This window comes from Chiloscyllium plagiosum, chromosome 16 (genome assembly GCF_004010195.1).
Source record: "Chiloscyllium plagiosum isolate BGI_BamShark_2017 chromosome 16, ASM401019v2, whole genome shotgun sequence".
Classification (NCBI taxonomy): domain Eukaryota; kingdom Metazoa; phylum Chordata; class Chondrichthyes; order Orectolobiformes; family Hemiscylliidae; genus Chiloscyllium; species Chiloscyllium plagiosum.
In genome coordinates this window covers 41443056-41457756 of record NC_057725.1, presented here as the reverse complement: position 1 = coordinate 41457756, position 14701 = coordinate 41443056, and the positions used below count along the sequence as shown (strand labels likewise).

General features: G+C 38.8%; 1 protein-coding gene across 1 annotated transcript in view; it reads left to right on the top strand.

Moving 5' to 3' along the window:
* The window catches only part of lrp5 (low density lipoprotein receptor-related protein 5), a 180143-nt gene that overhangs the window by 20173 nt on the left and 145269 nt on the right, over positions 1-14701 (top strand). Inside the window, exon 2 of the mRNA XM_043705916.1 lies at positions 53-250. Within this exon, the coding sequence (XP_043561851.1) occupies positions 53-250 (198 nt within the window). The remainder of the gene's footprint in view (positions 1-52; positions 251-14701) is intronic.

Genomic DNA, 14701 nt, shown 5'->3' with positions numbered 1-14701 from the left:
CAAGACCTTATCCATTTGCAAGTTCTTATTTCCATTCTGTATATTTTTACAGGTACATGTATTGGACAGACTGGGGAGAAATACCAAGAATTGAACGAGCTGGCATGGATGGTAGCAGTCGTTCTGTCATTGTGGACACTAATATTTACTGGCCAAATGGACTGACAATTGACATAGAGGAACAGAAACTTTACTGGGCAGATGCAAAACTGAGTTTTATTCATAGATCCAACTTGGATGGCTCTTTCAGGTAATCATTTATTAGAATGCAATCCTTTATTATACGAGGAATTAATAGTTTTATAGAGAGATTAAGCTCTTCACAACATTCCTGATGAAGAGCTTATGATCGAAACATTAACTCTCCTGTTCCTTGGATGCTGCCTGACCTGTTGTGCTTTTCCAGCACCATACTTTTTGACTCTGATCTTCAGCATCTACATTCCTCACTTTCTCCCATATAAAGTAACGTTTCTACTCAGGTTGGCCAAACTTGTTGAGGGTTAAAAGGCACAATTTCTCCAAATGTTACATTGTAATGCCTGAAAGGTTTACTTGGGAGCCACCCTTTTTTGTTTATTTAACTATTTGAGGAATATCATTTTTTTTCTGAGATTATTACTGGTAATTGTAACCAGGCCAAGATATTTCTTGGAAGGTTTTCTTCTATTATGTTTGGATTTTCATAGGATAAGGGTTTTGTTGGGAAGACTGGTACAAATTGCCCATTCACTATTGCACTATAGGAGGTGGTTATGAGCTGCTACTTGAAACTGTTGCAGTCCGTCAGATGCTATTGAGACTATCGGTTTGCAACTAGAAGAAGAGCATATATTCCTTACTGAGACAATTGACTGACCTGTCTATGTACACAAAAAGCACAGCAAGCTATATAATACATAGCTCCCACATTTGGATAGACTTAAACATGATTCCTCCAAAATCAAACAGTTCACGAATAATCTCGGTCACAGAATTGGATTGTCACAGAACAAAAGGAAGCCATTCAGCCTACAATACCTTCGCTGGCTCTTCCAATGAGCATCTTATCCAGTGGCATTCTTCCTGTAACTCTCACATTGTTCCCATCAAATAACCAAGTAATTCCCCTTTGAATGTCCTGACTGAATCAGTCTGCACCACATTCTCAGGCAGTGCATATCAGACCCTAACCGCTTGCTCTGAAAAAGGTTTTTCCTCCTATCACTTCTGCTTCTTTTACTAATTACTTTCAATTTTTGCCCTCTTGTTTTTGTTTCACAAGTGGTGACATGTTTTTCCTATTTACTCTGACAAGACCTCTCATGATTTTGAATGCTTCAATCAGATCTCCTTTCAGCCTTCTCTTTTCTAAGGAGAGCAGTCATGGCTTCTCTAATCTAATCTCATAACTCAAATTCCTCATTCTTGAAACTATTCTCTCTCTGTTGCCTTCACATCCTTCCAAAAGTCCAACGCCCAGAACTGGACACATTACTCTAGCTGAGGCCAACTAGTGTTTTATGAGTTCAGCATAACCTTACTGTTATACTGTATGACTATATTAATAAAGCCAGGTTTATTGCAAGGATTTGTAAAAAAATTTCATAAGATGAGGGTTTTGTTGGCAATGCCAGTACAGTACATATTGCCCATTCCCTGTTGCACTTTAGGAGGTGGTTGTGAGCTGCTGTCTGCTCCTGCTGCAGTCCCTGGGATAAGGCCGCATCATAATGCTCTAATGTAAGACGTTTCAGACAGTTGACCCAGTAATGAAGAAGGACTGACCATATACTTCATTGTGAGGGTAGTGTGTGGTCTGGGTGGGAAATTACAAGTTATGCTGTCCCACTGCGACTGTTGTTAAAGTTTGTCCAAGGTTGGAGAGGTCACAGGTTTGGGATGTGCTATCAAAGAAGTCGTGGCAAATAGCTGTGCTGCAGTTTGCATAATGTATTGCAGCTACAATGTGCTAGTAGTAGAGGGAGTAAGTATATAAGATGGTCAATGGGTGGTATTCGTCAAGTTGGGGTTTCTTTGTCCTAGATATTGTCATATTGTACAACCTTAGAGCCACACTTCATGCATACGGAGAGTATTCTGCCAGATTCATGACTTCCTCCTTGTAAGTGGAAGAAAGATGTTGAGGAGTCAGAAGGTAAGTTTACTGATTCTGGAAAATCTCTGACCACCTCTTGTAGCCACAGAATTCATGGAGGCCTGTGACTAGTGGAGTGCCTCAGGGGTCAGTGCTGGGCCCATTGCTGCTTATTATCTGTATCAATGATTTTGATGAAAATGTACAAGGCATGATTAGTAAGTTTACAGATAACACTAAAATAGGCAGTATCATGGACAGTGAGGAAGGTTATCAGAAATTGCAGCAGGACCTCAGTCAGCTGGGGAAGTGGGCCGACAAATGGAGTTTAATACAGAGAAGTGTGAGGACTTGCATTTCGGAAAGTCAAATCAAGGTAGAAGTTTCATGGTGAATGGTAGTGCCTTAAGGAGTGTAGTGGAACAGAGGGATCTTGGAGTTCAGGTTCACAGTGCTCTGAAAGTGGAGTCACAGGTAGACAGGGCAGCGAAGAAGGCATTTGGCACACTGGCCTTCAGAGCACTGAGTATAGAAGTTGGGAAGTTATGTTGCAGTTATACAGGACGTTGGTGAAGCCGCACTTGAAGTATTGTGTTCAGTTTTGGTCACCTTGCTAGAGGAAGGATGTTATTAAACTGGAAAGAGTGCAGAAGAAATTTACAAGGATGTTGCCTGGACTCGAGGGTCTGAGTTATAGGGAGAGGTTGGACAAGCTAGGCCATTTCTCTTTAGAGCTTAGGAGACTGAAGGGGGGACATTATACATGTATATAAGATCACGAGAGATACGAATAGAGTGAATTTACTCAGTCGTTTTTGCATGGTTGGGAAATTGAGGACTAGAGGGCATCAGTTTAAGGTCAGAGAGGAAAGAATAAAAGGGAACCTGAGGGGCAACTTCTTTACATAGAGGGCGGTACACATATGGAATGAGCTGCCAACAGAAATGTTTGAGGCAAGTACATTAACAACATTTAGAAGGCGTTTGGACAAAAATACGGACAGGAAAGGTTTAGAAGAATATAGGCCAAGTGCAGAGGAAAGGGGTTGGTGTGGATAGACATTTTGGTCTCATGGTCCAGTTTGGGCTGAAGAGCCTGACTCCGTGCTGTAGGACTCTATGACCATATGTGCCTTGGTGTTACAATCTCAGCAAAGGCCTGGAACTCTGAAAATGAAATTCAGTTTTTATCTGAAGAACAGCAACACATAATTTCACATCATAAATAAAAACATTTACTGTGCAAGAGTCTAAGAAAGCAAGTACAGGTGCACAATCCTTTGTCTGAAATGCTTGGGACCAGCTGGTTTTTGGAATTTAGAATTTTTCAAATTTCAGAATAAGTGACAGTTTGATGGTAAATCTTTTTAAAATCTTACTAAAGAACAGACTCACTGAATAAAACGGGCTTTGAGACAGAACTGAGGCCTGCCAGAACTGGGCCACACCTCTCCACGTTGCATCTGAGTGACACGCATCGAATGGGTGTGAACTTGGGTTAACTGTTTGCAAGCCAAGCAACATTGTTAATGAGAAAAAACTTCACAACAAAGCCTTTGGACTTTGGAGCTTTTTGGATTGTAGGATTTTGGATAAAGGGTTGTCTACCTGTACTACTAACTTAACACTATATTTGTAAAATCATGCTTTAAGTGCAAACATCTCAACAGAACACTCCCTATTATTTTTGTTTCCATCCAAGAGTTTTTCTATACTTAACAAGATATTGAGGATTCCTTCATTTCTACTGGAAACAAACTAAGGTGTGCTACAGCTCTCAGGAATTATCTGAGAGTCTCTTAAGTGATCCTGCTTTTCCCTGAGGCATGAGGTTCTTTGTGGTCCTTTCACTCGCATCAGGCGAGGTAAATCATCCAACTCTCCAACCTCTCAATTGTGAACTTCCCAGCTCAAACAGGGGCCTCATTGCATTCCTGCTTAATGACATCAATCAGAAAATAAACTGGTGTCTAATAGCCCTCTGCTTCTAAATCTGGTTGTTTTATTACTCAGACAGATCTATTCTTCTTGCTTGTCCCAAACCACCCCAAAAGTAGACTAAGCCAACAGTATCTGTGTGATTCCTCACAGAAGCACCCTCTCCAAAGAATCAAAAGAATTTATTTCTATGTAATCTATCCCAATACCTAAGTGGCATGCTTGGCATACCCAGATGTTGGTTTTAAGCTAATTATCCCCAAACCATCTCTTTGTTCTCGGAACCATAGAAGTAACTTCTGCCCTTATTGAGGCAGGTGCATACATCCCATCTCCGCTAAGAAGGTCGGAGGGGTAATGTTACGAAGGTGAAGGTATGTTCTGTACCTTCAAGAGAAAGTGAAAGCTGTTTTGCACTGAGAGCTTGCAGGCACCTGTCATGTGACTGACTAGCAGTCTGAGTGTACTGGAAAATTGAAATTTTTTTTTTGGCTGTGAAACAAATACCTGAGTTTTAGTTGCTATTTTTATAACAATTCGAATTGAACCAGTTAGTTTAAATTATGCCCCAGAATACTAAAACTATTCGATTTTGAATTTATTGTTTTGCCAACATCGAGCCAATGAGATGATCCAATGCTGGGGGTATAAAGAAGCAGACATTTTGACAGTTAGAGTGAGACCAACTGCCATCAACAGAGTAACTGCCAACAATGCACTCTCTATCAAAGGGTACCTTTTTCATATGGAACATCTTTGCAGCAAAAGACTGAAAACGACCTGGGAGCTCTACAGCCAGAGGAAGACCGATACTGACAATGACAGCCACTGTAGGGTTTTGAAATTAAGTTGATGTAATTTTAAAATGGGTTTTTATCAGAACAGTATATTGTTACAGAGTGGGAGATAGTTTTTATTTAAATCGTAGAATTTGGGGGTTCTCTGTCACTCATACTTTAACAGGTTTTGAGATGAGGTCAGCTTTTCTGAGTGTTTGGTTTAATTAGCAGAGGGGTCACTGCCGTGTTGTACCAGTTTTTTTTTAAAGAATGTCAATTTATTCTTTAACTCTAAAAGTGCACACTAAAGCAGCAAGTATTTACAACTCTACACCTCTTTTCTCTAAAATGTTTGTTATCTATTTCCCACTCTATAACAATATACTGTTCTGATAAAAACCCATATTAAAATTACATCAATTTAATTTCAAAATCCTACAGTGGCTGTCGTCATCAGTTTCTGTCTTCCTCTGGGTGTAGAGCTCCCTGGGTCGTCTTTGGTCATTTGCTGCAAAGATATTTCATGTGAAAAAGGTACCTTTTGATAGAGAGTGTATTGTTGGCAGTTACTCTGTTGATGGCAGTTGGTCTCACTCTAACTGTCAAAATATCTGCTTCTTTATACCCCCAGCATTGGATCATCTCAGTAGTTCAATGTTGGCAAAACAATAAATTCAAAATCAATTAGTTTTTAGTATTCTGAGGCATAATTTAAACTGGTTCAATTCGAATTGTTGTATAAATAGCAAGCAAAACACAGGTATTTGTTTCACAGCCACATGTTACGTATTTTCAATTTTCCAGTACACTCTGAGACTGCTAGTCAGTCATGTGACAGGTGCCTGCAAGCTGTCTGTGCAAAACAGCTTTCACTCTCTCTAAAAGGTGCAGTACGTGCCTTCACCTTCATGACAGTAGCCCTTTATTTAGTTTCCAGTAACTTCCACTATGACCTTGTAAAATAAAGTAAACCCCTTGGTTTGAGAAGCTCAAAAGCAAATCTGATGGAATTTCAAATCAAGTGTTTTATCTTGCATTTAAAAATGTCAATTCCCCTAAACTAAAAGTCATGTGTCTTTGAGATGCGAACCATAAAATTAGATGTTTGCAACAACGGTCCAAATAAGTTTTGGTCAACAATGAGTCCCAGTATCTTGATTAAAGAGGATTAGGCAATGATAATGCCATTAATTATCAAGAGGAGGATGGAATCTCTGCTGTTGGAAATGGTGATTGCCTACTCTTGTATGTTTGCCAATTATTGTGTTGTCCAGATCTTAATGCATGCGGCCTGGATGATTTCAATATCTAAGGAGTTATGAAAAGTACCAAACACACTGCAGTCTTCAGCAAAGATTGCCCACTTTTTTTTTAGATTAGATTACTCACAGTGTGGAAACAGGCCCTTCGGCCCAACAAGTCCACACCGACCACCGGAGCACCCGGAGGAAACCCACGCAGACACGGGGAGAACATGCAAACTCCACACAGTCAGTCGCCTGAGTCGGGAATTGAACCCGGGTCTCTGGCGCTGCGAGGCAGCAGTGCTAACCACTGTGCCACCGTGCCGCCCACTTCTGACCTTATAATGAAGGAAAAATCACAGAATCAGGGGAAGGTAAGATGCAGATGAGGATTTTGAGATTACGAAACTCCCCAGAGTCAGTCACGCAAGGATGTTCTTGGTCTGAGAAAATTTGCTTCCAACAGCCACAGTTGTCATCCTTTTACTAGGTATGACTCCAACTACTGGAGATTTTTCCCATCAACTTAGATTTTACTGGGACAACTTAGTGTTACACTCAGTCATGGGCAGTGACTCTTTATTCTTTGCTCTGGAGTTCCATTTCTGTTGGTGCAAGGCTATCAAGAAACCTGGAGCCGAGTGGCCCTGTCAGAATGCAAATTTCATATCAGTCAGCAGACTAATAATAAATATAAAACAACATGGTAATGTTTCATCATGTGAAGAAAGAAGCCATGTTAACTTTTTCCATCAGTGACACTTTGTCAGAATCCAGTAAATGTTCCTTATAACACTGTAAACAATGCCCAGCATGACATTGCTGCTGACAGAGTAGACTGATGAAATTGTAATTGGCTAGGTTGGATTTATTCTCTTTTATATACAATTTCCACTTTTGTGTCAATGCTGTAGCAACGTTTGGAGAACCTGTTGACGTGCACCTAGTTCAACACAGAAGCTGGGATGTTTTCACAATCTTTGCTATATCAAGAAATTGCTAAGTGCATTTGATCAATTGGAGTGAATTGAATTGTCTGAAAACTGGTAACTGTTAGGGCCTTCAGGAAGAGGCCAGTTTGGATCATCCACTTGGTACTAATAGCAGAAGATGGTTGTGAAAGCTCCAACCTTATTTTATGTACTAAAATGCTGAATTCCACATTGAGGATGCTCAGCCTGGATTCTGCCAGGTCACCCTGGCTCCAGGCCTCACTATATCCTTGTTCCAAACATGGCGAAAACAGCGGAATTCCAGAGGTAAGGTCAAGGTGTCTCCATTTGACATCAAGGCAACATTTGACCATATGTAGTATTAAGAGGCCCTAGTAATGTTGAAGCTATGAGATATGGAAAAACTCTTCATTAGCTGCTAATGTATACCTAACTCCCCTTTACATTAGTTGTTGAATTAATGACTAGATGTAATAGAACTGTAGAGCTTTGATCTGATCCATTGGTTGTGGGATCACTTAATTCTGGCTACAGTATGCTGATTTCACTCTTTAACGTGTGTAGCTTCAGTAGATTGGCACTTCATTTTTAGGTATACCTGGAGTTGCTCTTGGCATTCTGTTTTGCAGTCTTCATCGAAACCCGGTTGATCTTTTGGCATGATGGTTAAGTGCGTGATCTGCCATACCATGAGATTACAGATCTGCTGCAGGTGGCCTGAAACATCTCTCAGTGCCCTGTTCTGAGTGCTAGATTGGTTTTGAGTTTATCCCATTTTCTACAGTAATAATGCCACATGTGGAAGGATATATGGAAGGTATTGCTGGTTTGAATTTGGGCCCTTAACTCCACTGTGATGGTCACTCCTAACAATTCTATCAAGTATAGATCATTCATCCTGAACATTTGCAGATAGTAAAAATAATTTCAGGATCCTGGACAACACAAGGATTGACTATGCAGCTGAATGACTAGATGTGGGCATGTACCTGTGAGTCAGACACACATCTCAGCTCACCCGTCTCAAGGTTTCATTTATCAAAGGAAGATAATACACAGAATTAGTAGCCTGGGATATCATGTCCTGATTTTTAATGGTAAGTATTGGTTAAGACTTGAATTACCACTTGCATTTCTGTTCCACCCCCTTTCCCATCTGTTGATGCTATGTGACTTGTGGAAAAAATGAAATATTTTCATTATTTTAAAAATAGTCCCTTTCGGGATTTTAATTTATACCTATTAGTTAAAGTATGAAGGTGATTATTGAAACTAAATTCAAAATTCAGGGGCAAGTTAATGGTTCCTCAGGGAAAAATTCTCAAGTTACTCGTGTGAGATTGTTGATATTTTTGTAGTGATGGAAACAAATGATACAGCCTGGTGAGCAGGACACTTTTTGTGAGATTGAGGTATGAGCTAACTTCCACCACACTCCTTCCCAAAAACAAACTAATAATAATGATTTGGGTGATCCTTCTTTATGATAACACAGGAAGTTAATTGCCCTGCATTGATCACAATGTCCTGAAGAATTTTTCTTCAAGTATCTGTGGTAATGGTTCTGATATCTGTTATTTGTCGTAAACATGCACCAAATGAATTCTCTTTAAAATAATTTGGTTGCCCTTTTGTATTATTTACATTCAATGTATTGATTCCAATGTTTACATCTTAGTCACTTGAAATTTATCTTGATTGTTCCAGACCTTTAATGGAGTTGCTTCATGCAGCAGTCACCTGGCTAACTCTGACTCAAGTGTGAAGTGAGCAGGAAGGCTGTTTCTGCTTTGTTCTATGCAAGCACTGATTTGCGGTCAAGAATTAAAGTAGTTTCCTTTTCCCAAAACTGGCAAGCATGTTAAGAGTGCTGATGAAGATAAACCTTCTATTCAGCATGCTTTATCACTGCCACTGGGGTCAAAAAAAACAAGCATGATGAGAGGGGAGAGGTGCTGTGGTTGTGTGGAAAGTGCAGATGGGTGCAAGGTTTTGATCATCTCTGCTATACAACCAGTATCTTTGAAAGCCTCTTCAAAGGCTATATTTCCGTGCATTGAAGGGGCTTTGAAATGAAGACTGTAAAATGGATTGTTGGATTTTTTTAGTTCAGTGTAAAGATTTGCTTGTTATTTCAAAGTCCAGTGAAAAGATGACTCAGTCATGAATAAACAAGTGAGATACGCTTATTTTGCATTATAAAATATCTTTGCATGTGAAAGATGGTGTTCCTAAATCAGTTCTGATTTGTACTTCTGCTTTAAGGAAAATGAAATTTAGTAAAATAGGTAGTGTGGTAGTTTCTGTGAGCCTTCAACTTGATACTTCCTTCAGCAAGATAGTTTTCTTCAGGCAAGTACACAAGGCTACAGACTGCAAACCGCATGAAAACCTTGCGATTAAAACTATTAGTTATAACAACATATTGGTACACTTACACAAATTGTTGCCATATGCTAAAAGAGCTATAGGGATTTATGAAGACATTAAAAAGCATTAGCAAAAATTATTTTGATTTTAAACTTTACAGATCATATCAAGCACACAAAAGACTTTTTAAAACTCCATTAATTATCTGGTATACACAAAAAAAAAGTTTGAATCATGAATCGGGCAATTGAGAAGTCTACTCCTGTAGAATGACTGATATGGAATGCATACTCCCTGCATGTAAGGATGAATCTTTCTCTAAATGTTGAGCAAAGGTTGGCAGAATCAAGAACCTTTAGTGTACGCAGGGGCCTTAGGTTAATTTTACTGAAGCCATGCGCACACCATTGCAAGGCACTATTAAGCTTTCCACTGATCTGCAAATGAGAATCATGCTACTATTAGCAAAGCTGTCTTGCACACAGATTGGCTGCAGTCCAAGTGAAAAGAATCTCAGCCAACCTCATCACCCACCCTGGCCTGTTGTGATATCACTCCAGGTTTTGTTAAAAGCCAAACTGACTGGACAGTTACCAAAGTTATCAGCAATTCCCTTGAGGTACTGCGATATCCCGCGTTCAGTACTTGTAAATCTGCACAATTGATTGGTCGATACTGGCAGCAGAAGAGGCATATACTTTGCAGTGACTGATATTAAACTTAGGCCTTGTCCGTCGATTTTTGTTGTCGATAGCCATGGCTAGTTGCTGCAGTGCATTTTGTAAATGGTGCACACTGCCACCAATGTACATCATTGGAGGAAGGAGTGTATATTCAAGATAGAGGATGGAGTGCCAATCACATTCAGAGCTACATCTTCGCCGAGAGTTCCTCCAGTGTTTGGGACTTCATCCCCTACCCTGTGATCTCTCGACCCCCACCATCTTCCCCACCCAAAAAAAAGCCATATACACTGGATTCTGCAATTGAATCTCATCACTAAATGCTCAGGCTTTAATTCAGTAAAGGAGTAAAGGTCCAAACTAGAGAGCTTTTACCACTGAGGCATGCCCTGGAAAAACTTGTAGCCTAGCAACACGGTCAGAGAAATCTAACTATCTAAGAGAAATTGCTGAAATAGAAGCCCAGCTATTTGAAGTCACTTAGCATTATTAAGCCAGAGAGAGGGTGTCCTACATTTTGAAATGACACAACAAAAACAAGTAAACATATTGCAGGACAGGAGTGTGTCAAAGTTGTAGCACATCTAAAGATGTTGCAGGGGCATCAGACAAGAAGTGTTGGCTACAGAGCAGCTATCAGAAGAAGGATCAACATTGGCTTTCACCTTTTACCTAGTAAACAACATAGTGGAAGGTGAAATTTAGAATTTAATGTTTGTCATCTTTCTCTGTGGGATTTATGATAGTTCAGGAACTGGATGTTTGACTGTTGTATCAGTTTTTTCTTAATTGGTCTTCACTGCCTTTACATCTGAGTGCATCTTGAGTCACAGCTCACGTACAGAAATTGTGACAGGCTGCTATCCTCCTTCAAAAATGTGTTTGCTTTCCTACACATTGTCCAAGGGAACCAAGAACCCTCTTCAAGATTGATGACTTTGACGAAAGAAGAATGGAATTAGAATAAGAGATGGCCACTGTAACTTGTTTATGAAATTAATAGTTGTGAGACAAATGTGAATTAAAGGGTTAACTGTACCAATACAGTGACAATAACTACTGAGAAAGTATGTGCATAACTGTGACATTAGGATGTCAGATCAGATTAAGATCTGATGGAATAAGACATGAGTAAAGCCCTGCTGTACCATGCTTATATACCTAGTTTATGCATGATAAATATTAACAATTTACACTAACCTTGTGTTCAATTACTATGATCCTTTCACTACTTAGTTCTGTTATTGGCTGCATCTCTAAATCAGTTATCAGGACTTCAGGTTTTTTGGATGATCTTCATTACTGAAGTATCCAATCCACAAATCTACAAGCAATATTTTGTATCTTTCAGGTCCTATCCATAAAAATATGTTGTGGGTAATTTGCTTCAAGTCTAGTATTTTTCTGCATTTTACTGCTTGAATTATAAATGGAAAATTGAGCTGTGATTTGTGTTACATCATTCTGCCTTTAACAATATCATATGTGTTTTCGTTGTTACCTTTAAGTGAGATGAGCAGTCAGAAAATCCCAAATAATAGAGGCTGAGCTAAAAATGGATTTAAACATCGCATGACCTTAGCTTTCATTGTCTCTTTGTCATTTTGTCTTTGCCTTTCTTCACCATTGATAGACAATCAATAAGGACATTCTGGTTTCTAGGTGACTGCTTAGGTGTGAGTACATTTCAAAGGAAGTTACAAAGAATTTCTGAATCACTAAGTTGCTTCACAGTAGTCGTTTTGAGTCTTTTTTTTAGTATTGTCATCAGAATCTTGCTATCAATATCCTGCCGGATGTTCCTAGGACTTCAATATCTTAAACCCTGGAACATTTTGAGCAGAGAAGGATGTAGGAGTGCTGATATTAACTTCACCATTTCTGTAATCTGCAAATTCCTATCGCTGGCTGCGTGACTAGGTGTTAGGCATGAACAGGATTTGACTTGTGATGTCTATTTGTCAGATGACTCTTACTATTTTGCTCACATTTTGAAATGGTCACTTTAGCAACATGCTAATGTCAGTGTCTTTAAAGTAGACAGGGATAGTATTTATGATGAAAGAAAACTAGTAATGATGTTCTTCTCTCAACATTAGGAATCAATAATTTCTTTTTAAAAGCCATTGATAGGAGAAAATAGTTTTTTGGATTTGAAATGGAAATATTTTGTCAACCTTTTTGCACTTTTGTTTAAAGCATTTGTATGTTCTTTTGAGTAAATCATTATGGTGGAGGAAGAATGTAGAGGCTTTCTCTCTACCTTGCCAGAAATTTGAACAGAGCATGCTTGACTTAATTTTGTTTAGTATTAAACTCTCTTATGGCCAGCAAGGTTGAGGTTTTATTTAAGAATCCAGAATGTTCTGTGATTATTTTCTGGGTCTGTATGTGTATTTTTTATACAGTTAGTTTGCTCTACAATTTCTAAGACAAAGTTACTGCTTCCAAACTATGGATTAAAATTCCACCTGTCTATTTTTAGGATAGATGGTTTGGGCAGCAATTATTTAATTTCTGCAGGTGCAGTGAGCTTTGTGTCGGCCTACATCAGCTGCTTTAAAAGCCTTGAAAAGAGATTCCATGAAACCTCCTTGAACGCACCTCACAAGCACAATATTTGAGAAAGTGCCATCAAAAGAATAAATCACATGATGTATTATTGGGTTTTGATTTCAAAGATTGCAACATTGTATTTTGCCCAGCCGATTTTTGAAAGAACGTGTGTTAAACTGTGCACTGGAGGATGGATGTGATAGTGCTGTTAAAAATCTATTAAGGCTTAGTCTTGCCTCATTGATGGCATTTCTCCTTTGGAAGGTCACACATTCTATCCCTGTCCAGGATTTTACCACATTATCATGGTCGTTACTTCAATAGGGCATTAAGGACGCTCCAGCTTCCATTTGTTCTTTCCGCCTCACTTGGAAGTAAGTGGTCCCATAACACTACGCAAAATAGAGCAGGGAACTCTCCTGCAGTTCTGACCAACATGGTTCTTCAACCAGCAATGAAACCAATTATTCACTCATTTTATTATTGTCATTTATGAGTACTTACTGTATTTCCCTGTGAAACAACAAGAAGAGTTCAAAACTAATTCATTGGCTGTGAAGCATTTTGGAAATGTTGTTAGGGTGTGGCAGGTGCAACCTAAATGAAAAAGCAGTTTTTTGTAAAAGATAGGATAATGATAAATGGAATCCGAGATCAGCTCTGAATTTATTTTAATTTTAATCATTTATTTGCTTATGTTTTTTTCCATAAGGTCTTTATCATTAAACAGCTTGACTTCAAAATTTCAACAGAAGCATAGGTCATGTCTGTACAAAATGTTTTGTTCTCTGACAGACTGCCAAATCTTAATTGCTGTACGTCAAGATGGTGCCCTTATAATTGTGATGCCCGGAGCGAGTGCTGTGTAGCGGAAACTTGAGGTTTATAGTTTTTGCCAAGGTGTAGTTAATGTATGAAACAACCTGGAGTCTTGGGTCATGTGGAAGGAAAGGGTTAAATCACTTTTAGTGGTTCAAACAATGTTGCATACCATGAAATCAAACATCAATCCTTCTTATACAAGTCTTTACAACTCAATGGGCGTTGCAAGCTCTATAACTCATTTGTAAATAGAAGAATAAGATCTATGGTTGTTTGACTTTGATTTTTTTTCAAAGTTTGCCTTGTTTTTCAACATGTTGTTGTTATTATTTAAGTATTTCTTCTTACAAGCTGTATACTACCACAGCTTATTGAAGTGTAGGGAAAAAGGCAGCTAATGTTTCTAGGTTTCTGTACTCCAGGTTGGTTAGCTCTTTTTTTTGCAAATTGTGTCAGTGATGGCTCAGTTGCTGGAACTCCAATCTTTTGTCTCACAAGGTTATGGGTTCAAGTTCAACTCAAGAAGTGGAATGCAAAAATTAGCTTAGCACCCAATGCAAGATTGTTACACTGTATTTTAGATGAGATATAAGCCAAGATTTTGTTTGTGATCTCAAATGAACTTAAAACAAAATGCTTTGGCACTATTTTGAAGAAAAACTGGAGGGGGGGAGCGGTGTTATCCTGCCTGATATTTATTATCAATTGACCTTACCAAAGCAGATTATATAGTCATTATCATGCTCCGAAACATGAAGAGGTTGCTGTGAGCAAATTGGCAGCCACTTTGTCTACATTACAGCACTGACTACAGTCCAAAGTACAATAAACATTTTATGAACTGCTGTTTGATCAGATATTCCAGATAATCAAGAGGTACGCATAAACATGTACCTCAGTAAACTGACCGAGCACAACTTTGAGACATCATCATCCCTCATAAAATCCGTGTAAAAATATCAACAAGCCTCTTAAAATCAATGTAAAACACAGTTAGTAATAGAGATATAATGCAGGGGGTACACGCATCACTGTTATACTTTATTTAAGGGGACATTGTAGTAAATCGTGGTATTTGAAGTGTATAATTTTTGCCTGTTTATCAGGAAAACAGTTGATAAGGTGTTAGTTAAAACAAAGTTTGCTGAACTTCATTGGCTGTAAAGTACTTTGGTGATCCAGTGATCATGAAGGGCACTATAAGAATCAGTTTTTTTCATTTAATTTCTTCGTTCCTCTCTCTTCCCTTCCTGCTGTCTTTCTCTCTTTTTTTCTTTTT